The sequence below is a fragment of the Peromyscus californicus genome, unplaced genomic scaffold (assembly GCF_007827085.1).
Source record: "Peromyscus californicus insignis strain IS unplaced genomic scaffold, ASM782708v3 Scaffold_9__1_contigs__length_137607984, whole genome shotgun sequence".
In the NCBI taxonomy this organism is placed as follows: Eukaryota; Metazoa; Chordata; class Mammalia; order Rodentia; family Cricetidae; genus Peromyscus; species Peromyscus californicus.
Genome location: NW_026294617.1, coordinates 118545181 through 118572770, shown reverse-complemented (window position 1 = coordinate 118572770; position 27590 = coordinate 118545181). Strand labels below are relative to the sequence as shown.

Sequence of the window (27590 nt, the reverse complement as noted above, 5' to 3'; positions counted from 1 at the left end):
GTTAAATAAGGTTTTATGGGTAGATTATTAATATTAACAAAGTAAAATTCTTATGGTGATTTTTCTTCTATGTGGTAAATTCAGCTTCAACCTAAAGCTAGACATGCCTTTTTCTGTGGATACAACATTATATTCATTTTTTTTCTAACATTTGACTTAATTTTCCACTTTCTACCATTACTCAATAATAGTATTCTAACAGCAGTGCCATTTTTATCTGGGTATTAGTAAATCTTAGCATTTCTGCTTCTATTATTTCACACAGGCTTTGGCTTTTTCATTTATATACAAGAGGAGAAAGCTTTGAACCATGTATTATCTTTATAGACTTTCATTATACCTAATTCTTGACAGGAAAATATTATGCTATGAACATCAATCTTGGAAGCTTTAGGTTGCTGGTTTTATTGCTATATCAAGCCCTAATTTTCATCAACTCAATACATAAGTTTCTACATTTCTGAATCACAAGACTTAAACTGTTATTGCTCATAGCATAAAATATAGGACCATTATCTCTTTGTCTGAGACTTGAAGCATATTCTTCTAAAATGGAATTTGCTTCCAAAGAACTTGAGAGCAATTTAAAATGAATGACTGAAAAGCTAATTTTATCTGCATTTGGCCACCCATCCATCAGAGAGATAATGTATGATATATTATCAAAAAAAGCAGCTGGAATTAACTGTCTGAATAAGACTCTAGGCTGTTTTTAATATTTTGATTAAAATATCCTCTGGAAGACAACGGCTATGGTCTACATATCAAGAAACTTATCACTGGATTCATCCTTTAAATTCAAATAGTTGGATCAATAATGCCTTGAATGTATTACATATTTTGGATCTACTGAATATTTCTAACTTTAAAAGAAAAACTTTTTACTTCCAGAGAAATATTTTCCAAACCACATCCTTCTATTACTGAGTGTGATACAAAGTTAACAAGCTAGTTGACATTCACCTACTTCTGAAACAGAAGACCTCTCTTATGCCCCAGGTAAGTTCTCCTGATCTCTGGCTTTCATTCTATGAAACCCTCTTGTTCTCTTGCTTACTACCTCTTTTATGTAAGTTCTACTGTGCACCTGAACAAAAAATTTAAAGAACTATTTTTTTCTCTTCTTCATATAATTTACCAAGTATAAGATAAGAAAGTGGCCAGTTTCTTTTTCTGAACAGTTCAGCTAAGAAATTTGCATGATGAGGGGTTAATGAAGGCACATTTACATTAGAATATCGAGAGAACAAATAGACTTCAGAATCAAAGGGATTTGAAAATATGTATTTCAGAATAGGCTGCATGACTCATTTGAAACCACATTGTATACAGTGACATAAAAATTTGCATACACATGTATGAATATATTCACTTAAGTAATGTTTATTTAAAACCCACACAATATATTACAATAAAAGGTATTTGAACTTATCTGCATGAGATTGAGCATAACCAACCTCCAACTGAAGTACTGTTCAATAGGTTTCTGAAATATCCATCACAGGCATACTGTTTAGTCAATAAAAACAAGGATTCATATTTGTATGTGTTGAGCTAAGTAAATAAAGCAAATTTTGGCTAATTTTTATATGCTTTATCTGTCTACAGAAAGGGGTATGCGTACATGTGTATGGAGGTGACTGCCCTGTCAAGTAAAAGGATGCATGAGGAAAAGCTTTGCAGCTGGCATTTGCAGACACTAGAGGTCATTACTTCTGGAGAGAAAATGTGGAAAGGTTGATGGGGAATGTTTGTCTTTTATTTGAAGGCTTTTCAAATCCACTACAGCTGGTGCAAATATATATATATTTGGTATGACTTTTGAGCTGTTGCCCAAATTCAGAGATAGAGACACTGGATAACTCTCATGTAAAAAATAGTGTAGCTTAGAATACCTTAGGATGCTTCATTAAGTTCAACTTTCAAAACCAAGAGCACTGACTCCATTAAAAATTACTCCATGTCTCCATTAAAACCCGTGTTTGAGGACCATGGTATTTGCAAATATTTCAATTTGATTTACTTATTTCCAGCTTCATTTCACTTTTCTCTTAATTCTGTCCCAAATTCCTCAGTTCCATGACCTCTGACTTTGAACTAACATAGTTTACTACTGTTTTCATATTTTGTTCAGGAATTTATATTCGGTGATCGTTTTCCATATGTTCAGTCCTAGCTGTTGTGGCTGAAGCTATACTTTATCTTCGTTATCTTTAAATGACATCTTACAGAAATAGAAATCACATGAAAGAAGGTAATTTTTATGGTAATCTGAGTATATAATAGAAGTATTTTATTAGTCTTGTTATGCAAATACCATATTTATAATTAAGTAATAATCCATTAGTGCTTTATTTTCTCCTTTAAATGCTTGATTTTAGCATATCAGAATGAATTGCTAATGTGTATGGTCCTCTCCAATGAATCATTGGAAATACCTGCCATTTTCTTACTCCCTTCTAGTGGTTAGCATTAGAAGTCCTATACTTCTATTATGAACCATAGTTGAAAATAAATAAGAGCACAAGTAAGAATATTATAAAAATTGGGTCTGGAGAGATGGCTCAGCATTTAAGACCACTGGCTGATCTTCCAGAGGAGTCCAAAAAACCACATGGTGACTCACACCCAGCTCTAACTACAGGATACAATGCCCTCTTCTGACCTCTGCCATCACCAAGCAAATGCATGGTGCACAGACATACACGAAGGCAAAATACTCATAAACAAAAAATAAATTAAAAAAATGAACAAATCAATAAAATGCTTAAATAGTTTAAAAATAATTTTATAAAACTCTATTAAACATTGACTGTAGTCAGAAGCTTTCCTGTGTCCCGGGCTGTCGGTGTTCAGGACAAATCTCTCCTACTCGCATCCCCCAAGTAAACACACAGAGGCTTATACTAATTAAAACTGCATGGCCATTAGCTCAGGCTTACTACTGACTGGCTCTTACACTTAAACTCAGCCCATTTCTGTTAATCTATATGTCACCACATTTTCTGTGGCTTTACCTGTGTGCTATTACATGCTGATCCCTGGACGGCGAGATGGCATCTCCCGACTCAGTCTTCCTCTTCCCAGAATTCTCCTTGTCTGCTTATCCTGCCTATACTTCCTGCCTGGCTACTGGCCAATCAGCATTTTATTTATCAACCAGTCAGAGCAACATATTCACAGCACATAGAGCAATTTCCACAGCAATTGACAGACAAATAAGAAAACATAAGCTTGGTACTGATTTCATTACTATTTAACTAATGGGAAGGATTTATAGAAAAGTCTCCCCAAGATGTGGATATTTATTATTTTAATGTATTCACACCACACATTCTTGTGTTCTTTCTGGAAAATTGTGTGACATAGTCAGCTTTTGTGTCAAGTGTGCCAGGCTCTGGTTCCCAGCTATCACATGTTAGAGTATGTGTTCCTGTGAAGGTATTTGTGATGTGATTAACCTCATAGGTAACCTGGAATGAAAAAAATTAATTATCCTAGATAATCTGAGTGTGTCTCAAGCAATCACTGAAAGGCCTCAGAGGCAGAACTGATGACCCTAGAATGCTCTACATCAGTTTTTAACTGAACAACTGAAAAATATAGGCAGACAAAACTCAAGTCATCAAAATCTCTCTCAACTTCCTGCTCATCCCCTTCACAGCAGGTGAAATATCCCTTCCTCTGAACATGACACCCAGACTAAGTTCACATTGTGGCTCCATTTCCATTGCCCCTTCTCTGTATACATCCAGTATCTACCAGATGGCCAGTTCATGCACAAGGGTGGTGCTTATTCACTTCCAAACATCCCATGTCTAGAGTGCCAGTCATAGAACTCAAAGCTTCCATTTCCTTTCAATTGGTAGTTATTCCTAAGGAAATTTCACAGTACAACACAGAATTGTATTGGAATTATTTCATTAACTAAAATCATAGGCATGAGAAGAAATCATTGTGAAATTATAGCAGAAATACATGTATCAAATGGTATCTGTGTGTGTGTGTGTGTGTGTGTGTGTGTGTGTACACACTGAGTGCATGAAGTATGTACTTATTAATATGTCTATGCTCATGTGGATGCACATTCATACGTGGGTATGGAGGGCAGAATATGTTGGGTATATTTCCTTGATCACCTTCCACTCTTATTTTTTGAGGCAGGATCTTTCAGTGAACCTGATGCTCATTATTTAGCTGGGTTAGCTAACCAATGAGCTTCAGGGATCTGCCTATCTCTGTCTGCTGCTTCTATTTCTGGGGTTACAGGCACATGCTCTCTCTCTCTCTCTCTCTCTCTCTCTCTCTCTCTGTGCGCACGTGTGTGTGTGTGTGTGTGTATGTGTGTGTGTGTGTGTGTGTGTGTGTGTGTGTGTGTGTGTGTGTGTGGTGTGGTGTGTAGTGTATGTGTTCAGGGGATCTGAATTCAGTTCTTCATGTTTGAACTGTAGGCACACTACTGACACACTAAGCTATTGTCTTAGCCTCCAAAGGCATAACTCAAGTGTTTGTAAGTACAAATATACTATCAATATATATAAAAAAAACTTAATGCAAATTTTAATACCATCTATCAGGAGCTATACCTGCTTTGGACTAAGTGAATTTTTTTATGAAATATCAAAGGTTAAGTCTAACATGGTGTGAGTGGGAAGTCTTACAGCACATCTGGCTTTATTGTCTTCATCCATTGTACTTGTAATACACTGATGTATTACATCACTCTTCCCATTTATAAACCTCTTCTTCCTTGGGGACTCTATATTTGTACTATATTGCTTCCTGTCCTGTGTCTTTGACCTTCCACTTTCTCCTTTGCTTCTTAAATACAGTCAGATACTTCTCAAAGTTTTGCCTCTGGTCTCTCCCTCGGGCATCTCATCACACCAGTGACTTCAATTATCAGATCATGTCACATGCATAACCTTCCCCTCCATTCTCTCTCCTTAAAACTCCCCGATGCCTTTGTATTGACTGAGAATGAAATCAGACTCTTCATCTAGGCCAACAAGGACTTTCCTGATTTGATTGCTTCTGCCCTCTACATCTCATGTCTTAGCCTCCTGTCCTCTCGCCAACATGTGGAGACAGACATCCTGGTACTGGAACCTTTACCACACCACGGTCATCCACTTGCACTTTCTTGAAGGGCAGTTCTTTTCCTCCTTGCCTTGAAGGTTACAGCTCAATTTGTCTCCCAGGCAAGAAGAGAATCAAGACCACAAAATCCAAATAAATGACTCCTAAAAAGGAGTTTTTTTCTGATTTCTTCTTATCATCTGTTATTATTATTGTTATTTTTGTTATTATCTCAAATTAACTTGTTCACTAAGCTGATTTTCCCCTTCACACATATCTCCAAGCTCCATGAATAAAGATATTTTCCATTTTTCTCAACACTGTGTCCTCAGCATTGACATTACATAGACTATCAGTTCCTCATTTCTTATTATAACATTATTTTCACATTCTAAATAGGGTCCTTTATTAAGGTGTTATAAATAAATTAAAGAATAGAGTCCCTTGCTTTTTATTTGAATTATTATAAGAGCCTTGATATTGATTTTAACTGCCCTGTGTTTTTCCTCCCTCAATTCTATCTCTACCTGCATTAGTTTGCTTTTCAATGTAGTGACAAAATACTAGAAATAAACAAGTTAAAAGGAAAAAAATCTTATTTTAGCTCATGGTTTGAGATCTCACATATATAACCTGGTCCACGGTCATTTGAATCCATCACCCCGGGACTCACATGACTCTGTTCATCTCATGGCAACCAGGAAGCAAACAGCCTGAGAGGAAGGGGCTGCTGACAGGATACACACGTTCAAACACAGGCTTCCAAGTACCAATTCCCTTCAATATGTCTCACCTGAATTTCTAACATTTCTGTATAGTACATCAAGCCAGGAGATCCCCAGTGGATAAGATGGCTCCCTCACATCTCACGACTAAACATTGCTGCATTTGAGACTAAGCCGAAGCAGAGAAATTTCAGATCCACACCATAATAGCAGTCCATGCGTACAATAAGTATAAAATTTCCAGAATGAAAGTGAAATTGTAGCAGCTTCTGCTGGAATGTCTGAGTATTCTACAGAACATGGTCCCACACTCATTTAACATCCAATTTATTTACCAACACTCCTCCAAATTGGAATGTGGGAATTCTGTATCCTACAAATAGAATTCTTAAATTCCTTTCTTACTTCCACACATTTTGTGGCTTAGAATCAGCATTCAGAATTGACTCCTCAATGTCTATTTCAATTCCATTAAAATATTCCTTTTTAGTCTCCTCAAATATAACTATCCCTTGCTGTTAAGCTGTGAAAGTCCTATAATGCAATTGGAGAGATGAATGATTTTACTTCAGGCCAGGGCTACCATCTCCCAGAAGGTTTTAAAACTTTTTCTCAATTGAAGTGAACTTATCTATAGCTGGTAACTTACTTCAGGAACTACAAAAAAAACCCTGCTATCTATATAGATAATGTATCATAAGTCAAAGTTTTGTGTAATCTCTAGTTTTCTCATTATAAACAATGCATTCATCTTTACCTGCTATAGAAAATTTCATGTTTATACAACACCACAGACCAAAAACTTCAAATACCTGTAACCTAGCTTTAAGGAATTTTCATAATATTCTCAAAACTCTGTGTGTGTGTGTGTATGTGTTTGCGTGTGTGCACTTGTGTGTATATATGTTTATGTTGATACTGTGTTTAGAAAGCTAAGCTCCAACAGTAGAGACAAATAGCACCAATTAAAAATAAGTTATACTTACAATATTGGAAAATATGAAAAAGACGGGAATATGTTGAAAATGAGAGTGCTCAGTTTCTGTGATGTAATGGTCACCCTTAAAATTAACACACTGAAATGTGACTACATGGTTTATCATACATTTAAAAGATACAACAATGAAAAAACTGAGATTTCCCATACATATTGAAACTCTGCTTACTCTATTTTTTTATTCTTCTGTCATACATTACATCCAGCCTGCAGTTGCCCTTCCCTCTACTCTTCTCAGTTCCCCCTCCTTAAATAAGTTATTCTTTCAATTTAGTAAAATGACTTAATACACATAAAAAAATGTCATCTTTAAGTCCACATGGCAGTTCATGAGCACAGAAAACATCAAAATTTAAAAGTAGACTACTACAGAGTTGTCTCAAATCAGAAACTGATAATTAAATCTTACCTCTTGCCACTTTTTCATTTCCTACATAAAAACTATCAACAAGTGCTTCTCTATGTGTGGCTTTATATGATTGATAGATCTCACCCTTTCTATGTTTCTGATTCTATTGCAATAATTTTTTCCCAGAACATTTCAACATCTCATAACCAGTATCCTTTGCCTCCTGCAGACATACACAGTCTGGTTGTTGCTCCTTGGTTTAAAGTACTATCGTCCCTCATTTCCTGTCAGCATGGTACACAAAAGCCATAATAACCAGTTGGTGTTTATCTCTGGACACATAATTCTTGCAGATAATTCACCTGGTAGTTTATTTAAAGTGTTCTACTTTTTAAAATTTATTTTTCTTTTTGAAATTATAATGTAATTATATCATTCCCCCTTCCCTTTCCTTCATCCACACCCTCCCATATACTGTTTTTTTAAAAATCATTTTTTATTCATTAATTGTTGTTATATGTATGTGTGTGTTGATGTTTGCCTTCCTTAGTAATTATTTTTTTAATGCTACTACTCTTTCATTATTAAAATTACACTAAGGTATTTTCAGAGATTGACTTCTACAAAACAGTCATTGGATATATGCACATGTTTGTGAATAGTCACATAGCTTTTAAAGATATAAATATGATAATGTTGAACATGTTTTTCATACTTTGGCTACTGATTTACACAGTATATTCTCTGGCTCCTTGGAATCATTACTTATAAGAAAATTGTTTCTATTATAAACCTATTATGTCCCAACTACAATTCTGCAATGTTAACGTAAGTTAACATTCCCAATGTTAAAGACAAAACAGTGCTACATATTTATGGGCTTGGTGATGTTTCAACAACACTCAGATTTCTACACATTTTACAATAAATGCAAACATGCGTCACAGCTGTTACCAACATCATTGCTATCCTGAGCTCCAGGTAGTTATGCTATAAATGTATGTATTTCGACATTTTTAGAAAATGGTGTTTCTGCAGCTGGTGCTATAATTGAAGGAAAGAGTTAATTCTGCTGATGAGCAAGAACATTGAATGTGAACCTCTGCCTTTGTATCAGATCTGTGTGGATGGAACCAGTGGCATTCGTGTACTGACCTGAACATAAAATGTACTGACATGAAGGACAATATGCCCAACAGACTGAAGAAGATGGAAAGGATATGGATCACCTCCAGCATACTGTAGGGTGGGTTAATGTTTCTCAATGTCACCTCCCCTGCCACTGGAAATCAGAATGCTTGACACCTGGACACCAAATTGCTAAAGCTTCAAGCAGTGACACTTCCTTCTCCATGTGAGGCCTGCCTTCTCCTTGACAGTTCGCTCTTATGGTCCCTTCAGGCTCCTTGGCCTTTACTCCCCCCTTTAACCTCCATCACTAATTAAATCTGGACAACTCTTCGGTGAAAATAGTTTCCTTCAAAGTTTTCATTCAGTGTTCCCCTCTGGGCAATTTTTGTCACTTTAGTCTAGCCTGCCCTCTTTACATGAAGTTTAAAGAGGTGAGCTATTTTTTATAAGATAAAAAAAAAACCTCTTTCAAGACCTAAATCTACCTTGATGCTTCACATAAGGACTAGCATGTGAAACCTGACAAAATCTTCAGCCATGAAATATTAGTTTTAGAAGTTTATGGATAAACAAAACATTCTAAGAACTCTGATCTCATTTGAGGTAGCTAAAATTTTAAGACATTGTCTGGTAACAGTTTTATTTGGGATCTAATTAAATTCTGTATTAAAAAACAAAACAAAAAACTACCTAATACAGTTGGGCACATCTTCAGTAAATTTGTTTTGGAAATCATATTAGACCTCAGAATTAAGCAGTGCCATTAATGTTATTATCTATTTAGGAAAAGAAAAAAGTGGTGATGAAAAAAATATGGAGTTAATTCCCCAGAATATGGTCTTGATCATTGTTTCCTCTCTAGAAATAAAATAAAAACTTAAGTAATCAACCACTTTAGACCTACTTCCATATCTTATAAGTAGGTAGTCCTTCAAAATTGTTTATTTATTTAAACGTGTAATGATCAGGCATAGAGATCTCTGGGCTGGTCACAGGTAGTTATCCCTAGGGCAATGAGCTTCTCCATCACTTGATGTCCAGAGAACTATTTCTCAGCCTAGTAATTGCTACCTATACTGTTTTCAAAAGGGGCTAGGGTTGTGTTCTTGTGTTTTGTTTTTGAGACAGAGTCTCAAAGACATAGCTCATTCTACCCTGGAGCTCACTCTGTAACACAGACTGATTTCAAATTCATGATCCTTCAGCCTCAGCCTCCTAAGTGCTGGGTTAACAACCATGTACCATCATGCCTAACTATAAGAAATGTTTCATTTTCAGCTATATTGTGAAAAACAACTTTTAAAATATCTTAGATAAATGAATACTTAGATATTAAACATTTGTGCATGCTTCCAAGACAATTTCTATGTGTATCAGAGGAATTGTTAGGGAATCTAGATGTTTCTTGCTTGGTAAACGCGACTGAGTTACAGAGGACATTGCTTTCTACATTCTGGAAATGTATTTAAGAAGAGAATTCTCTGGTATTACTATGTTTAGCAATAAAAACAAGACTACAAAACAAACAACCATAAAGTACTTACAAAAGGCCAGGTACCCCATTGTGGATGTTAGATTCATTCTCTCATTTATTTCCCACAGTAGCACCATGGGTAATATCATTATTTCCATTATAAAGATGAAAATACTGGCAGAGAAATGAATTACCTTCATGAAATATACATATCTAATAAATATCAGAAATAGTCTTTGACTATTAGTTAGCACCTCGGCTTAGAGAACCACCTGATATGAATCCACTCTATGAAGTTGTTCATGAAGATACAAACATATATTTATTAATTATAGGCAAAAATGAGAACTATGCCCCAAGCTTCCACATAACCATGTTTCCTGGTCTCCTCAGAGATATCAGCAATATGTTTTTATTTTTTTTTAATTTGTATTACTTTCTAATTCCGTGTACATGCTTATATACATTGTTTTTAATTTCCTATCAAAGTTGATTTGTGGGCGGGAGAGAGAGTTCAGCAGTTGAGTGATTGCATCTCATTTAGAGGACTGTAACACGAATCTTAAAAGGTCTTATTAATAAAAACAAACCAGGAGCCAGGTACTGGGGTCAACGCTGGAAGGTCAGAGAAGCAGAACAAGCCACAGCCATCTCACCTCAGCTGATCCTGTTTCCTCAGACTGGAAGCCTCTCAGTCCTCATCCAGAATGAATCTCAGCTGAACTGTTGCTCAAAAGCCTAAAAGCTTAACCAGCCAAAAGCTTCTAGTTCCTGGTTTTCATGCTTTATATACCTTTCTGCTTCCTGCCATCACTTCCTGGGATTAATGGTGTGAGTGCCATGCCTGGCTGTTTCCAGTGTGGCTTTGAACTCACAGAGATCCGGATGGATCTCTGCCTCCCAAATGATAGGATTAAAGGCATATGTGCCACCATTTTCTAGCCTCTATGTCTATCTAGTGGCTTTTCTGTCCTCTGACCCCAGATAAGTTTATTAGGATGCACAATATACTGGGGGACACAATATATCACCACAGAGGACCACAGTTCAGTTCCTAGCACCCATGTTGTATGGCTTACAATAGCCTGTAATGCCTGTTTTTGAGGGTCCAACTCTCTCTTCTGGCATTCAAGTGTACCTGTACACACACACACACACACACACACACACACACAAATTTATTTTAAAATAAAAAATGTAATGTGTATATTAAATCAACTCATGTCCACAATATAGAAAAAAACCAATAAGACTTTGTATAGACTATGTCTAGCAACCCATAAATAATTTGCTGTTTCACAGAATTAGGTATTAACACTGGTAAAATTGCCATCAAATAAATGATAATAAACCGAGGTAATGTGCAAAAATAAAGGACACTCGGGTAGAGGAGGATGATATGTGGCATGATGGGGCCACTGAGAATCTAGCCCTGGTCTTTTGTGATATGGGAAAAGGACATGTTTGGACACTGTCCATTTGCCTTTGTAGAGTGTCCAAAAGGAAATGGGAGTTGATCACATTGGCTAATACAGAGAAATCGGCTATTTGTGGGAAGGGAGATGGCACCGCTTGTCATGTTAAGGAGGCATTTTATCAAAAAGGCACTCGTGTCTAGAAAATAGAGGTCTTTTTAGGAAAGCATATCCTTCCTGTCTTCCACTCCAGTAAACTTGAGGAGTGAAAACACATTTGTGAGTGCAGCAAGTTCATTGACATTAGCAGCATATCATTTTCCCAAAGTCTGAAAGAGCAATGGATTGATTTCATGGTTCACAGTAGGACAGGGTAGTGCAGCATGGCTCACATGTCTTTTGGAAACAATATAAATCCATAGAGCTATTTCAAGGCCTCATGAAGAGGTGATAAACTGCTGGATTTGGTTACACATTTCCTTCTGTGGGGATGATTTCATCCCCTCCTTTTAGATAAGTCAGACAGATTTGTTGTTTTCATGCTCCGTTTTTCTTCAAATTTACTCTAAGTGAGCAGGTTGATTTCAGGGCATGTCTCTTAACTCCCTCTTCTTCCGCTTGGGTTCAACTCGAGTTCTTGTGAAATCATTACCCTTTCTGTACCTTCAAGATGGACTGCCACAGAACCAAATTACAAAGTAAACAAAAGGAAGTTAAGAATGTGTTCCTCAGGGATATGCTGTTTGTGAAGATGTGGGCACAGAATCACACAGCGCTTGTGAAAGCGTCTCCTCCACAGCATGGGCTGCCTGTACATTGTAAGCCTATGACTCTCTGAAGCACACAAAGCCCCTCAGGTCAGAAAGCCACTTGGCTCTCCTCCCCAAAAGAGCCACATCCAAATCAAAGCAGACAATCTCCTTTCAAAAGTTGAAAGTGCAAAGAAGCAAGGCAAGAAGAGACATTTGCTTGTCTTGGCAATCACTGCCAGTCCTTCAGGGAGAGCTTTGTTTGTAAGATCTGTCAAGAAAACCAAGCTCCCTGTTCTTCATGCATTGGAAAATCAACTGAACATCACTGAGTCAAAGACTCTAAACATATTCTTATGATGCTCAGTAGCAATTTATCTGTTCACTTCTGGTTCTTTCATATTCTCGAGAACCATAACACATGTCTAAAACAAAAAAATTCTTTATCACTCATTACCTACAAGTCTGACCCTTCCCAGAAATGACTAGGTTAGGGGAAAAATAGCACCCTACAGTAATTGTTACATAGTCAGTACACATCTCTGAGAGCTCCCACAGTTTCATCACCTGCTAAGTGGGGGAAAGGGGAAGTGTGCTGCTTTTATTTTCCTATCATCTGCTCCTTGTTTGTATCATAACCAGCCCCATACTCTCTTGGTCCATGTGACTGGGTTTCCTATCACTCCCTCTTTAGTCTCATAGCATTCCAGTCTTCTGACCATAATTATCAGTTCAGGATGAGCACATGACTGAAGGCTGTGGAACTAAGATGAAATCTGGGATTCCAATGTAGTGGAAGATGAATGCTGAGGGCATGAGCTGTTAGTAGGAAATGTGAGGGTCACCTTAATGTAGGACAGAAAGAGCTGGTTTTCATGAGGCATAGCAATAGAAAGAACAGAGAAGTGTGGCAAGAGTGTGCACAAGCTGCCATCCAGGTCACTAAATCTGACTAGGGTGGAAAGCAGTGTGGTCTCATTGCTGAGTTTTTCTCTTGTATGAAACAACAATTTTGGTTTTCCTTTTGCCTTAAGGTTACTTAACCTGTGCTTCCTTCACATGTACAGAGGTCCCTAATTATTAAAATGGAATGACTGAAGTGACCTGTCAACAGGAATATTTTAAAGAACTTCTTACTTTCAACAACATAAAAACTAAAACCCATTTGACTTTACCAAATATAATTGGATCATTATGTGGGATGATGAGAAAGGAGACCCAACAGAAAACAAGAACTAATCAAATAACAACCATTTGCCCTCTCCATTTTTATGCCAAAAGCCCTCTAGATATTCAGAACAGAAAAAAAAAATTAGGAAAATTGTGGACTAGGCAGAATATAGGGATATCATATTAGACAACTCTAGGGGGCACCATTAACGCTTTAGTTTGTGTTAACATCAACCTTGGAGTTATGCATGTAGGGAAAGCCTAGCCCAACTGCCCTCAGCCAGCTGGTGGACTGGGCCAGGGAAACACTTGCCCTAGCAAGTGTTTTCAATCACCATAATGTTTCTTCTTGGCTGTTTCATTGTATAATGAACTGATTATTGTCTGCTGTATTTGCATTTGGGGGGCAGATTTCTGGCAGACAGCTGGCACCACAGGTTTACCATGACACAGAACAGACACAAATTGCCTTCCCTTGTTTGACTATGGTTGTTATTGAGCCCCTGGCTGTAGATGTAATTCTAAATGTTAAAAGCCCAAGAGGTCAGAGCACTATTGACTAGCCTTTAGCTTACCAGTCGCTGACATCCTCCCCCGACAGAGAGACCTTCTCCTGTGTGACCCGTCTTTTTATTGTCTTTCTGTTCTGCCTTCTCACTGGTTGTAAACCCAACCACGTGACCTCCTCATCACTGCCTGTCTAACAGACCTCCAGATCTCTGTGGTTGGTACTGGGATTAAAGGCGTGTGTCTCCATGCTGGCTGTGTCCTTGAACACACAGAGACTTTGCCTGCCATGTGATCGGATTAAGGGTGTGTGCTACCACTGCCAGACTTCTGCTAAATGGCTTGCTATTAGCTCTGACTCCCAGGCAACTTTATTTATTAACATACAAATAAAATCACATTTCAGAACAAATAAAATATCACCATATTTCCCTTTTATTCTAATAAAAATAAAAAAGGAAAAAAGTTAATATAAGAAAAATTATATACAAAAAGTACAATAGCTATATAACTATATACAATATATACAACAATAAATACCTAAACAATGTCTAATTCATTTGCATTTGACAAATTCAGAGAAAATAATTCCATTATCTATCCTATTTTGGTAAGTCCAAAATGTACCTGATTCACTTTCTATCCTAATTTATATTACTAACAGAACTCTCTCATAATGTCTTTCCTTTAAACACATGTGTCAGTACCAAGCCACATTTGTCTCTTCAATTTCTCTGGCTGTGTAAATGAGGCAACAGCATTCTTCTCATTCTTCTTTCCTCTTGAGCATGAGGTCAGAGGCAGGGACTAGGTTGGCCGGTGCAGTCTCTTGGGAGGTGGGGGTGTCACAAGCTCTGTGTCAGGGTCCAGAAGATACTTTCGCTTCTGTCCTTGGGTAGCTGCTGCACATCTGTCAAGGAACTCAAACAGCATCTCCTTGGTGACAGGGTTCAAGATGCTGTTGCACACAGCCATGGCTGTGTTGTAGGCATTTGGGAAACTTTTGTCTATTCTCTGTCTCATAAAGACCCAGCTGTTGTTGTCAAATTTGCATTCTATGATTTTGTTGTTGTGCTGTTCTAGTTCTTTTGTCAACTTGATTTGTGCAAAGGGTCTTTCATAACCTCCAACATGGAGAAGGCCAACATTCTGTGGAAGCAACCCTTCTCCTCCCATTCTTGTTATCTTCAGTCGAAAATCCACAGAGTTCAGACTGGGAGGTTTCCATTTCAAAATATCATCACATTGACCAGGTTTGTATTTTCCAATAGGCTGAAAAATAAGTCCATCCATCTTATGGCTGACTTCTTTGGCAAAATTTCCTTCCAGGAGCTTTCTTGAAACATTGATGTCAAAAAATTGTTTAGGTCTCACACTAAATGGTTCCTGTGTTTTGTCAATGAGCCCAGTCTTCATTTTCTCATGTCGTGGACTTATGATTTCATGTTCAATACACTGCAGGCGAATATTAAAATCACAATCTCCAACTGGTTGTGCATTGAATTTAATTATGTCGTATATTAAATATCTCGGAAAAGCCTGTCCATTTACTTTGTCAATGATCATTTCCCCATCCAAAAGGGTATTTGATAAATGCATGCGGAGATCTTTGCGAAATGGAAATTCCATATTTGAAACATGAAACACTGAGTTATCTCTGTCAATCATAAAAACTTGATTTGTGCCGTCAATCAACATCATGTAACGAGTTCCGTCTGCTTTCCAGCTTACTTTATATGGCTTCTGTTCTAAAAGTCTAATATTTTGCTTGTCCATGGAAACAGGCTGTGCTCCAGGAAACCCAGACCCTTCCCAGCCACAGAACTGATGACATTTCTGCTGTACTTCTCCTAACTTTGGTTGAGTGGTTACTTGAGTTACACCTTTAACAGTTATACCTTCCAAGAAAATAGCACCCAGCTTTAACCGTTCTTTTCTCCTGTTACCAGAGGAAGCGCTTGACCCTGGTTCTGAGTCCTTTTTTCCATCTTCATCATCATCCTCAAAACACCAATCTGGCAAGACAGGTGGTGGTGGTGCTGCTTCTATATCACCATAGCGCCGAAAAAGTTCCTTCAAATAGTCACCCTTATAGATTCCTGGTGGTCGGGCTTGGGCAAATGTTTCAACTGCTGATTCAATACTCCAATCCATCTTCTCAACCAAAAAGGCACATATAAGGAAACCTGTCCGGTTGAAGCCATGGGTACAGTGAACACCTATAAGTTCAGGTGGGCTTCTTTCACTAAACCTCTCACACAGGCGAATGAATGTCTCAGTGTTCTCAGTCGTGGGGCATTCACCATGCCCTTTACACTGAAGTTTGATATACTTGATTCCTTCTTTTTCTATGTCATTTCTGTCATAGAACCTGGAAGTATTTGTCAGATCGACCAATAAGCTCATTTTAACCTTCAGACTCTTTAGATAATTTGAGAGCATACTGGGATGGAACCGGTTTTCCTCAGCAACTTGACTGTCATACCTTGGCCCCAGCATTGTCTTCAGAGGTAAGAATCTGCCTGCCACCGGCTGGCCGCGCCGCGGACAGTTCAGCCACCGAGGCGGGATCTTGTAAGCCATGTCTGCACCGCACACCGCCACCTAGCTGACCGCTAAATGTAGATGTAATTCTAAACAGTCTTATTAAACAAGAAGCACAGCCACCTAGCTGACCGCTAAATGTAGATGTAATTCTAAACAGTCTTATTAAACAAGAAACACAGAGCCAAATAAAGAGTTAAAAGCCCAAGAGGTTAGAGCATTAGCGACTAGCCTTTAGCTTACCAGTTTCTGCCGTCCTTCCCCTGAGACACTGAGACGTTCTCCTGTGTAACCTGCCTTTTTATTGCCTTTCTGTTCTGCCTTCTCATTGGTTCTAAATCCAACCACGTGACTTCCTCGTCACTGCCTGTCTATACAGATCTCCAGGTCTCTATGGTTGGTATTGAGATTAAAGGCGTGTGTCTCCATGATGGCTGTGTCCTTGAACACACAGAGACTCCGCCTGCCATGTGATTGGGATTAAGGGCGTGTGCTACCACTGCCAGACTTCTGCTAAGTGGCTTGTTATTAGCTCTGACCCCCAGGCAACTTTATTTATTAACATACAAATAAAATTACATTTCAGCACAAATAAAATATCACGATACCTGGCCAAGGCACTACTAAATCAGACTTCTGAAAACACAAAATGTTGTATCTCAGGATGACACAGGTCTTTGGGTGGTGGGAGATTCTTGAACATTAGATAATTTAGCAAGTGGAGTTTGTACAACTCAAAGGTCTTTTACAGCAACAATATCCTTTCAGTTTGTTGCTACAGCAATATTTCAAAAAGTAAAAAAGTAAATAAGTACTCATATTAAGCTAAGAGCTATGTGTTAATGATTACATGAATGACATAAAAGATGATTTAATCTTCTCTTGGAGAAAGACAGAGAGAGAGAGAGAGAGAGAGAGAGAGAGAGAGAGAGAGAGAGAGAGAATATCTTCTTTGATATAATGCCCCTTCCAAAACAATGGAAAATTATTCATTATTTAGTTATTTGTGCCGTAGCACTCCTTCCAAGGCACAGGAAGCATTTTGGAAGAAGGGACAGAAAGAGGAGAGGAATATGTGTGTGGTGATATTGTGTTCCCCAAAATATTATGCACCCTAACAAACTTATCTGGGGTCAGAGAACAGAGCAGCCACTAGATAGACATAGAGGCTAGAAAATGGTGGCACACATGCCTTTAATCCTATCACTTGGGAGGCAGAGATCCATCTAAATCTCTGTGAGTTTAAAGTCATACTGGAAACAGCCAGGCATGGTGACTCACGCCTTTAATCCCAGGAAGTGAAGGCAGAAAGAAGAAAGGTATATAAGGCATGAAAACCAGGAACTAGAGTTGGTTAAGATTTTAGGCTTTTGAGCAGCACAGTTCAGCTGAGATCCATTTGGATAAGAACTCAGAGGCTTTCATTCTGAGGAAACAGGATCAGCTGAGGAATTGGCGAGGTGAGGTGGCTGTGGCTTATTCTGCTTCTCTGACCTTCCAGCCATTCACCCCAATACCTGGCTCCAGGTTTGTTTTTATTAATAAGACCCTTTTAAGATTCATGTTATATCTGGCGCCCAACGTTTGTGGTACGAATTCACGAAAAAGCCACTTGCCTGTGGCCTTGTGGGCCCCAGATCAGACCCAAGCTACCATCAGCCAGTATGGTGAAGTACACTGGTTGGATTTACTGAAGGAGGCAGAGGCAGGAAGATCCCCAGTTTGAGGCCGGCCTAGGAGGCTTGCTAAGGAGAAGCTTCGGCCAGGGCTGAGCCACAAATGGTGGTGGGACCATGGAGGCAGCAACTGCTGCTCCGAGTTGCTGGTTGCTTCTCATCGTGTTGGTGACTGCAGTGATGCTGCTACCTGGGATGAAGGGTTTACCGATGCTTGTTCAGAAATGAATTGCCAGGACCATCGTGTTACAAGAAAGCATTGGCAAAGGTCAGTTTGGCAAGACAAATGGTAGGGAGAAATTGCTGTGAAGATTTTCTCTTCTAGGGAAGAACGCTCATGGTTCCAAGAGACAGATATTTATCAGACTGTGATTGCTCCAAACTACAGAGGAGGCAAAAATAAATAAATAAATAAATAAATAAATAAATAAATAAATAAATAAATAATCTGCAGGGAACCATGACCACACCTAACAGCAACTTTGAAATCCGAAAAAGGAAGACGAGGCCCCACAAAGATGATTCCACATAGACTAAGGTAAAGCCATTAAGCTGATTAACACCATGGAAAGACTGGCTTTGGACTACAAACTGCTCAGGACAATTTCAAGATGTCTAGCTGAGATGATCCAGATTCATAGACTACTCAAACAAGGACTTGAGACAAGCCCTGCACTTTCCCATTATGCAGAGACTGGACAACAAATACAGTTCCTACCTCTCCCAGGACTTGACAATTAACCCAAAATTTTTCTTTTCAGGATTCCCTAAAGATGCCAATGATCTACCTCATATCTATATTCTCTTTTCTGTCAGTTACAATCTGAAAATATCAGTGGACAATTTCAGAAGTCAATGAGTCAGAATTTTAATTTGCACACCATTCTGAGTAGCATGATGAAATCTCATAGTGCCTCACTCTGTCCAGTCTAGGATATGAGCAATTTCTTTATCCATCACTTCTGTGAGTATTCCCTATATGCCGCCTAGTTACTTTGTAATGCTCTTGGTTATCAAGTTGACTCTGGTATGGCATTGCTTGTTTTGGTGGGAAGTACCAATAGCCAAACCATGCTTTGAGATGTTCTTCACTTCACTGCATCTCAACACATTGGTATTGCATTTTCTATTATACTGAGAAGAAGGGTGAGTCTATGGGGCATAATATTTTGAGAGAGAACCCATAGCCATATAAATACATTTTAAAATTTATTTATTTACTTATGTCATCATACTAAAAAGGGAATGTGATTCTACAGCTGGTCGTAGGGAGCTTAGGGAATCTCAGTGACCCACAGACCAATCTTAAAGACTAAGGGATGGATTTCGAACATATTCCTTTCCCTTAACTCCAATTTGGGATATGAATCTTAATTTCTTTTTCTTTTCCCTCCCCTCCTCATCCTCCTCCACTTCCTTCTCTTCCTGCTCCTTCTCATTGTTCCATATGATATCATCTGTGTTTATTTTGAGGATTCATTGAATCTCTGCATGGTGTATGTTCACAACAGCACCTGGCATGAAGTACAAACTGAATAAACACATTCCTCTCCTCAATTTCTCCTCATCACTGCCTTTATGATTTTTCTGTCCCACTAAACTCTTCAATGGCTTTTATTGCTTATTAAGACTTTTGTATTTTAAAGCATTTTCAAATCTTCTTTATCAACCCAGTATGGCACCATCACCACCAACAAAACAGTTTAATTGATGTATTTTCAAGTTTTTCTTACACATAGTACCTCACTGAATATTTTAAAGCCACTTGAAGATTTAATTTCATAATGTTATTTGTAATGAGTAATATCTATTCAAAACTGTTCTTTAATTTAAATATGTACTTAAATGTAAATGAACCTCTCTTTTCAAACACAGATCAATTTCTCATATATGTAAAATTAAAATTAGAAATGCCCTAAATATCAATATATTTAAAATTATTGAAAGAAAACAACATAAAGTGAGGCACAACACCAAGACGAAGGTTGTCTGGATGACTGATTGTCTCTCAAGAGCTGAGCAAAGGCATTCATCCACAAGGCAATATTTTCCTTGTTATGCTGGGTTTAGCTACCCTGTACCAAGTGATGTGTTCCCCCAGGATTTCTTCACTTTAAAGAATTTCCTGAGAAGCAATCTTTCCTTTCTAAATTATAAGATATAATAGAATGAATTGGGTTTTTTCCCCATTAGAAGAGAAATTAGATTTTTGTTTTCAGAGTGTCCTGGGGCAAAGGTACTGAAAATTCACTCTCTGAGCTCTCAGAGGCTTGGAACTACTTCCTAAAGAGAAGGAACAAGTATTATTTAGGAAATGAAAAACAGGTAAATGTTATCACCTATTCATAAGATACATGTGAGGCTGAAAGCCTTAATCAACTTGCAATTTATGTTTGATCCAAAATTTATTGAGTGATGACTCACTAGATCCTTTAGTCTAAACCCCTGCATGAGTTCTGACTGCCTAGCACACTCAACAACAATAAAACAACACAATCAATCCCTATCTTTTTCCTAGGTTCTTTTAATTAATTAATTTATTTTTGTGTTGTTTTTTGAGGCAGAGTCTCTCTGCATAGTTCTGGCTGTCCTGGACCTCACATGTCTGCCTCAAACTCACCAAGTTCCAACTATCTCTGCTTCCTCAGTGTTGAGATTAAAGGCATGCATCACCACACTCAGCCAGATGCCTTTAATTCTTGATGTTCTCTCATATTCCAAAAATATCCTATTGAACAAAACATCAAAGAATAGCCTAGGAATATAGCCCATTGAAATATGTAACCTAAAACTAGACCATGGCTGAGCATGTCACTCAGTAACAGAGCTTGGCTAAGCATGTGCACAAATCCAGTGCTTGTTCAGTGGGCCACAGTGATCTATTGAGCTTTGACCAAAAAGAAGGGCTTATGTTGCATGATATTTTGATCACATTCTGACAATAAAGTTAGAGGACAGAGCTAGTCCCTAGCTGGGCAAAATCAACCATAGAGATCTTAGACTGCGGACAGAGAGGAGACAGGAGGTAGTAAGGCAGGCCAAAGAGAGGATCTCGAATCTTTTGAATTGAGGAATGGAAGAAGGAGAGATCACTGGTGGCTTCCCTATTGCTTCTCTGATCCAAAGTAAACTTTATTGTCAGAATTCGATCAAAGTATCACACAACAGGCTTACACTTGTAAATATCTCTTGCAGCTCAGCAGCATCTCCCAGGACCCAAGAGTCATTCTCAAGACTGAAACTATCAAAAGAATAAAGACCTCATTTTCTGATTCTCCATCAGAAGACAGAACCTAACTTGGGCAGTCACCAGCCAACAAGCTCAGGTGGCCTAGATTCATCTGTACCAGGCAATCATTTGGATTATTCCATCGCTGACTCTGAGCCTCGGTGCCCTCCTTTAGTTTCTTGCTTTTAGCTTGCTTTAAAATTTACTAATTCTGGAAGTCAACAGCTAAGACATATATTATTTGTGACTTTGCTCGTAACACTTCTCTCATATGTACTACTTGGATAGTAGTTTCATAAGCTATTATTTTAGGGACATCAAAATCATTTCTATTGACCCCATTGTCTTTTCCCTGGGTCTGTACAGGTGTCTAATGGATGAGTTTTTCATGTCAGGTGACCAGATAATCTATATTCCTTTCATACTAATTATATTTTCTGAACATGCATCTGCTGAACAGCCATGACTTTCTTTTTTTTTTTATTTCCTATGAGCAAATCACTGATCATTTTAAAATCTTTTCTCTTTATCTATCTTTAATTACTTGACTTTCCTACCTGTCCCAAATCCTGTCCCAAGGAAGACAGATTTGAGACTGGAGTCTCTCCCCTTCTCCTCGTCAGCTACAAAACAAATCAACTCTATTTTATATAACTCATGGCTTCAGTATCTGGCAACTGATTAGTGGGAAAAGCTGTGTGATGCCCAAGGATACTGGAAGACCTTTCCTTCCATAAACACAAGTGCAAACATCAGTTCAAAATCATCTCAAAGGCAAAGTGTTTCATGATTAAAACCCTCAGAAGTCATCTCAATGAGCCCAATCAAACAACTTAGTAAGTAAACTGTGTCCCATGTGAGGACGCCAGATTCATAACAAGGTTATGCATTGGACTCATCACTTGAAGTTTAGATAATCTCATCACAAATCTATCTCATTGAATCTATACTGTTCCACCAGATAGATCAGGACTTGTGCACCCACATTTTACATGTAAGGACAGCAAGGTTCTGAAAACAATGTCAAACCTAGGGTCACAGCACTGTTGAAACAAGTCAGATCTGGAAACTGCAGCTTACTACTTCCTCTCCAGTCCTTCGTAACATGGTGTTTTATTAATACATGGATATTTGATAGTCTACCCATCAAATGTGCTATATTTATCTTATAAAGTGCAATTATTTCTTCTTTCAAACCTTAATGCTATTTCCCAGGGGACAGATACACACAATCAAGAATATGTCCCTGATGCTCTCCAGACCCTTGAATATTATTACTTAATATTAGCATTATCTTATCCTTTCTGTTCTGGTGTTCATACTTTTCACATAGATTAATTTAGATTATTCTGGTAAATATTTGTTGTTTTAAACAAGGGAACAACCTGCACTCGCTAGACATAGTGAGTACTTAGAAATTTTTTTCTAAGAAAATGCTTACAGATTGTGTTAGAAATGGGATATAGATTGTACCTCTGGAAAATATTTGTGTATTATATTCCTTAAGAATGGCTGAAAAAAATCCTCTGTTGACAGACAGACATGTAGAATTAATAGGTACTTTAACAGAAGCATTGCAGGTCGTGAAAGGAACCTAAACATTTTCTGAATGAGCCTTGGGTTTGTTGACAGTCTGCTAACATCAGTCTGAATACCCCTTTCATTATTTAAAAACATTTGGGTGTCTAAAATAACAGTTAATGTGGTCATCTGATGTATGAAATCATCATATACCCTAAATGAGAATTTCAGTTGAACACTGAGATATTTAGAAGCAAATTCATTAAGCTAGAAACTGTCTTCTTTCCCTGTGGCCTGGGAATCTAAGTAAAATAACTAGTATTTTTGTAGTGACATTTAAAAATCCATTAATTTAAAATACAGCTAACAACCTAGAGATGTAATATTACTACATTTCAGGTTCCAGTGTGATATTACTACGAATTATGAATTAATTTAAAATCTTAATAAAAGTTTAAAAAAAAAAACAACACCAAGAACTAGAAATAAAAGGGCAGAAGAACTTCACATTGCCACCTAGGGATGTGACTCAGTTCTTGTTTAGCTCCCATGAGACCCTGGATTCCAACCCCAGCACCACATACACTGGGCACAGCGGTTCATGCCTCCAGTGCTAGCACTCCAGAGGTGGCGGTGAGAGGACCAAGAGTTCAAGGTCATTTTCATCTACATAGCAAGTTTAAGGCCAGCCTGGGCTATAGGAGACCCTGTTTCTAGAAGGCAAAGAGATGAAATAAAAGGGAAGGGAGGGGAGGAGATAAGAGCGGAGAAAATTGGGCACTGGCTGCACTTAGCCACTAAGCACTGCAAAGGTAGACAGAGGAAACTGAGAAGAGATCAAAGATACACATGTTGTGCCAAAGCCTTAGAACATATTTTAATATTGAATGAATAGTATGCTATATAGACATGTTGGTTTTTATAATTACATTCCTAACTTTAATTTCTTTTTTCTTTCTTTTTTTTTTTTTTTTTTTTTTTTTGGTTTTTCAAAACAGGGTTTCTCTGTGTAGCTTTGCGCCTTTCCTGGGACTCACCCTGTAGTCCAGGCTGGCCTTGAACTCACAGAGATTCACCTGGCTCTGCCTCCCGAGTGCTGGGATTAAAGGCGTGTGCCACCACCGCCCGGCTCTTTTGTTTGTTTTTAATGCAGTTCTAAGGAAGTTTAAACTTTTGTCCATGGTCATGTTTTGTTTCTGTTAGGACTGTATGGAGAGATTATCTGCTTTTATCACAGAGTTGATCCTGGGGGCTGCATTGCTCGGATGTGTTTTCAGCTACTTACATAGAGAACCTTTTTTTTTTTTTTTTTTAACTAAGAAATGTTGAGAAAAGTCTGTGCGTTCCTGGCCACAGTAGGGACTTAAGGCTCAGTTTCCTGTTGCTGGCTATTTCAAGCAGAGTGAGGGTGCACCCCAGGGCCTCTGTGATAAAGGAAGGGTTATTTGTGTTCATTTTCAGCTAATTGCTGTTTTGCTCTGTTAACCTTCTTTTGCTCACTTACGTTTGGCAGCTTGATTTGTGCCTTTCATTCTTCAGCAGCAGCAAAAGTAGCAAACTGCACCACCCATTGTGGGTGACTCCATGCAATTACTGCACAGATTTTTATATTTTATCACAGTAAGACAAAGGCCTTAAGAAAAGCCCATGAATGATTATATGAATAAAATAACCACCAGGTTGTACAAAGACTATGTAATTCAAATGAACATGCAGTGCAAAATGGCCATTCATTTTCTTAATAGGCAAACACTTTAGGAAGGAAACTTGTGTCGTTATTTAAGCCTCTGTTATAGAATTGTCTGTCAGGTTATCCTGGTTACCATGTTCTGAAGGTCCTGAGATAATTGGACAAGGAGAAAGGATATTGGGTTACCCCTGCATTTTGCTCTGAACTGTGGTTGATATATTGTGCACCCCAATAAACTTATCTGGAGGTCAGAGAACAGGACAGCCACTAGATATGGAGGTCAGAAAATGGTTGCACACATGCCTTTAATTCTAGCATTCCACAGGCAGAAATCCGTCTGGATCTCTGTAAGTTCAAGGCCACACTGGAAACAGCCAGGCATAGTGACACATGCCTTTAATCCCAGGAAGTGGTGGCAGAAAGGTATTTAAGGCATGAGGACCAGAAACTAGAAGCTTTGGGCCTGGTTAAGCTTTTAGGCTTTTAGCAGCAGTTCATCTGAGATTCATTCTGGATGAGGACTCAGAGGCTTCCAATCTGAGGAAACAGGCAAGGTGAGGTAGCTGTGGCCTGTTCTGTCTCTCTGATCTTCCAGCAGTTATCCCAATACCCAGCTCCAGTTTGTTTTTATTAATGCTACACTGGCCCATCATTGTTGGGCAGAGATGAGGGAAAACATCACATAGAGCATTGTGAATTTTAGGTGTGGTAGTGCATGCATGCACTCCCAGTACTTTGGAGGTAGAGGAAGGAAAATTGTGAATTTTAGGTCATAGTGGGCTATACAAAGTTTCAGGTTATACTGAGCTATATTGTGAGGTCCTGTTTTAAACTACAAATAAATAAACACAAATAAAAAGTAAACAAATAAAGGTTATTTGATTTGGATTGCATATACTTTCTGTGTATACACACTGCAGTGGCATCTACAAGCATCAGTGCCAACGATTTACCAGCAGTTGCATTGTGATCAGGTCTTTAGGATCTTTTCTGCATAAATTAATTAGTAATATTTTGGTCCCAGCTCTCTATATTTGGTGCTGTTGACAATCCCTCAAAGCAAAGTGCCATGAAGACACTTGCTCATTTTCCTGAAGTGTCCACCACATGGCATGCTCACAGTCCACATGTCCTGGCATCTACCAGAGATACCGGGAGTTTGTTTCTAAACCACTGACTGTGCTTGGCTCTCAAAGAAATTCTTCCTGTGGCTCTGGGATTCTGGTCCAATAATGCTTGGCCCTGTGATGAGCTGGCTTCTCTGGTACATTGAACCCCTGTGGTTTATGCACATCTATGGGTCTATGAAGGAAGCCCTTTTCAATATGAAATAGTCAAACCCAGTTAAAAACACACCACTCAATAACAACATTTACAAACACTGACTTTCAACAGGAAACATGAAATTACAGTCAGTGTCCCTCAGAATAAATGCTTACCGGAGGGCCTTCTACCACAGGCCCTCTGAAAGGGCTAATAAGGTTGCCTGAATGACTGAAAGGGAAAGTTGCTGCTAGAACCCACCTTTTCTTTTCTTTTTCTTTTTTCGAGACAGGGTTTCTCTGTGTAGCTTTGCGCCTTTCCTGGAACTCACTTGGTAGCCCAGGCTGGCCTCAAACTCACAGAGATCCACCTGGCTTTGCCTCCCGAGTGCTGGGATTAAAGGTGTGCGCCACCACTGCCCGGCTTTTATTTGTTTGTTTTTTTTTTTTTTTTAGAACCCACCTTTTCAAAGGTTAATCTTGCTGAAGACAAGAAGTTGATGGGCAGCTTAGGTAAACTATAACTTTAGCACCCCATGTGGTATCTGTGTGTATTTCAAATGCTCATAACACATTCTCCTGTTTAAAGAAAAATTGTTTGCCCAATTACTAATGCAGGCATATTACTAAAAGAGTTAAGGAGGAGAGTAATTATCGAATATCTGCCTTTTTTCTCAGAATTATTTACCCAAATTCTTTAGTATGTGTATTACAGAAGAGGTATATTCTAAGGGAAAGAATATCCAAAGGGATGGGCTTTGGTGTTTTTTTTTTTTTTTTTTTTTTTTTTTTTGCTAGATTGGTTCCTTAATATTCAGTTACTTACCTTTCCTCCTTCCGTAGGCACTAATTCCCTTCAGGATTTTATTTTCATAGATTTTAGGGGTCAAGTACAAACTGCCATCTTGTTGAGCACTGTTACACAAACACACGAGTAGCACTTTCAGCTCCCATGGTCCACAATAGAAAGAAGGAGATATGTAAAGGAAAGCTGATATTTTAATGCACCTACCATGTAGAAGGTAGTTTTATTTGCACAAGTTATTACCAGATGAATTTAGAGACCTTTCCTTTATTGCTTAGCTTAAATACAGCCAATTAAGTCTAACCTTTTTCTCCTTAGCAAAGTCAGAAATCTAGGAATAAAATTTAATATTTTCCTCTCCTTCCCCCACCACAACCATTGCATTTTCGAGTCCTGTCACTTTTATCTCTGAAACTCCATCCTCCTTTGGCACTGCCAGCTTCCAGCTGAGTTCTCACAGCTTCCTCTGGGTGCTCTAGAAGGAGACACCAGCCATTACTTCTGTTTCAAATACAGCTCATTGGTTTACCAACTTCCTCTGAAGTCCTTTTCTGTTTATTCTTTCTGTGTATTATTAAAACTATATTTTATTTATATATAAAGTCCTTTATAACATTGCTGAAGTTCACCTTCTGTACCTTTTCTAGTATCTTCCTAACCCACTTTGATCAACTGTGACTTTATTTCTTTGTATTAGCCTAATTGTTGACCCTAATTCACCTATTAAAATTATGATTCTCTCTCTATTCAGCAATGTTTATCTTCTTGAGTGAAGTTTGTTTCTTACTCTGCCCCATTCACCCTCTGTACCCTCTGACAAGCCCCCCTTTTTTTTCTCTATTATGCACTGTCAATTTTAATTCACTAGAACTTAGGCCTCTCTAGAACAGACTAGATTTTGCTGCTCAAAGTACTTGCCATTGAAAATAATCAATATTTTTCAAAAGATAGTAACTGTTCAATAAATACTCATTCAATTAATTGACAGACTCTTTGAATGAAGCCTTCCCTTGTATCTTATGTCTCAAAGGCACCTTGCCTGTTTACCAATCCTCTAGATGGCAAAAATGCTAAATATCCTTCAGCTCACAACCCTGACACTTATCTGCCTTTTGAGGCTTTGATTTTTTTTTTTTTGCATGTAATTGATCAACACTCATTCTATATCTTCATCCCATTCTACCCATTGTAACTTGAATTACAGTCTGTTAAGCTCAATGTATCTTCTCATATCTCCAGCCCCGCATGTGATAGAACTTAAGGTATG

General features: G+C 38.2%; 2 protein-coding genes across 4 annotated transcripts in view; both read right to left on the bottom strand.

Moving 5' to 3' along the window:
• The window catches only part of Unc5c (unc-5 netrin receptor C), a 357131-nt gene that overhangs the window by 157267 nt on the left and 172274 nt on the right, over positions 1–27590 (bottom strand). The gene's annotated exons all lie outside the window — the stretch shown is intronic.
• On the bottom strand, positions 14224–16790 carry LOC128106739 (mRNA-capping enzyme-like). Its single transcript, XM_052732285.1, has one exon. It carries the CDS (start codon positions 16177–16179, stop codon positions 14404–14406), a length of 1776 nt encoding a protein of 591 aa, XP_052588245.1. The 5' UTR covers positions 16180–16790; the 3' UTR covers positions 14224–14403.

Excerpts from the sequence above, each read along its gene's own strand:
- LOC128106739 (XM_052732285.1), bottom strand. The coding sequence starts at position 16,179 with ATGGCTTACAAGATCCCGCCTCGGTGGCTGAACTGTCCGCGGCGCGGC.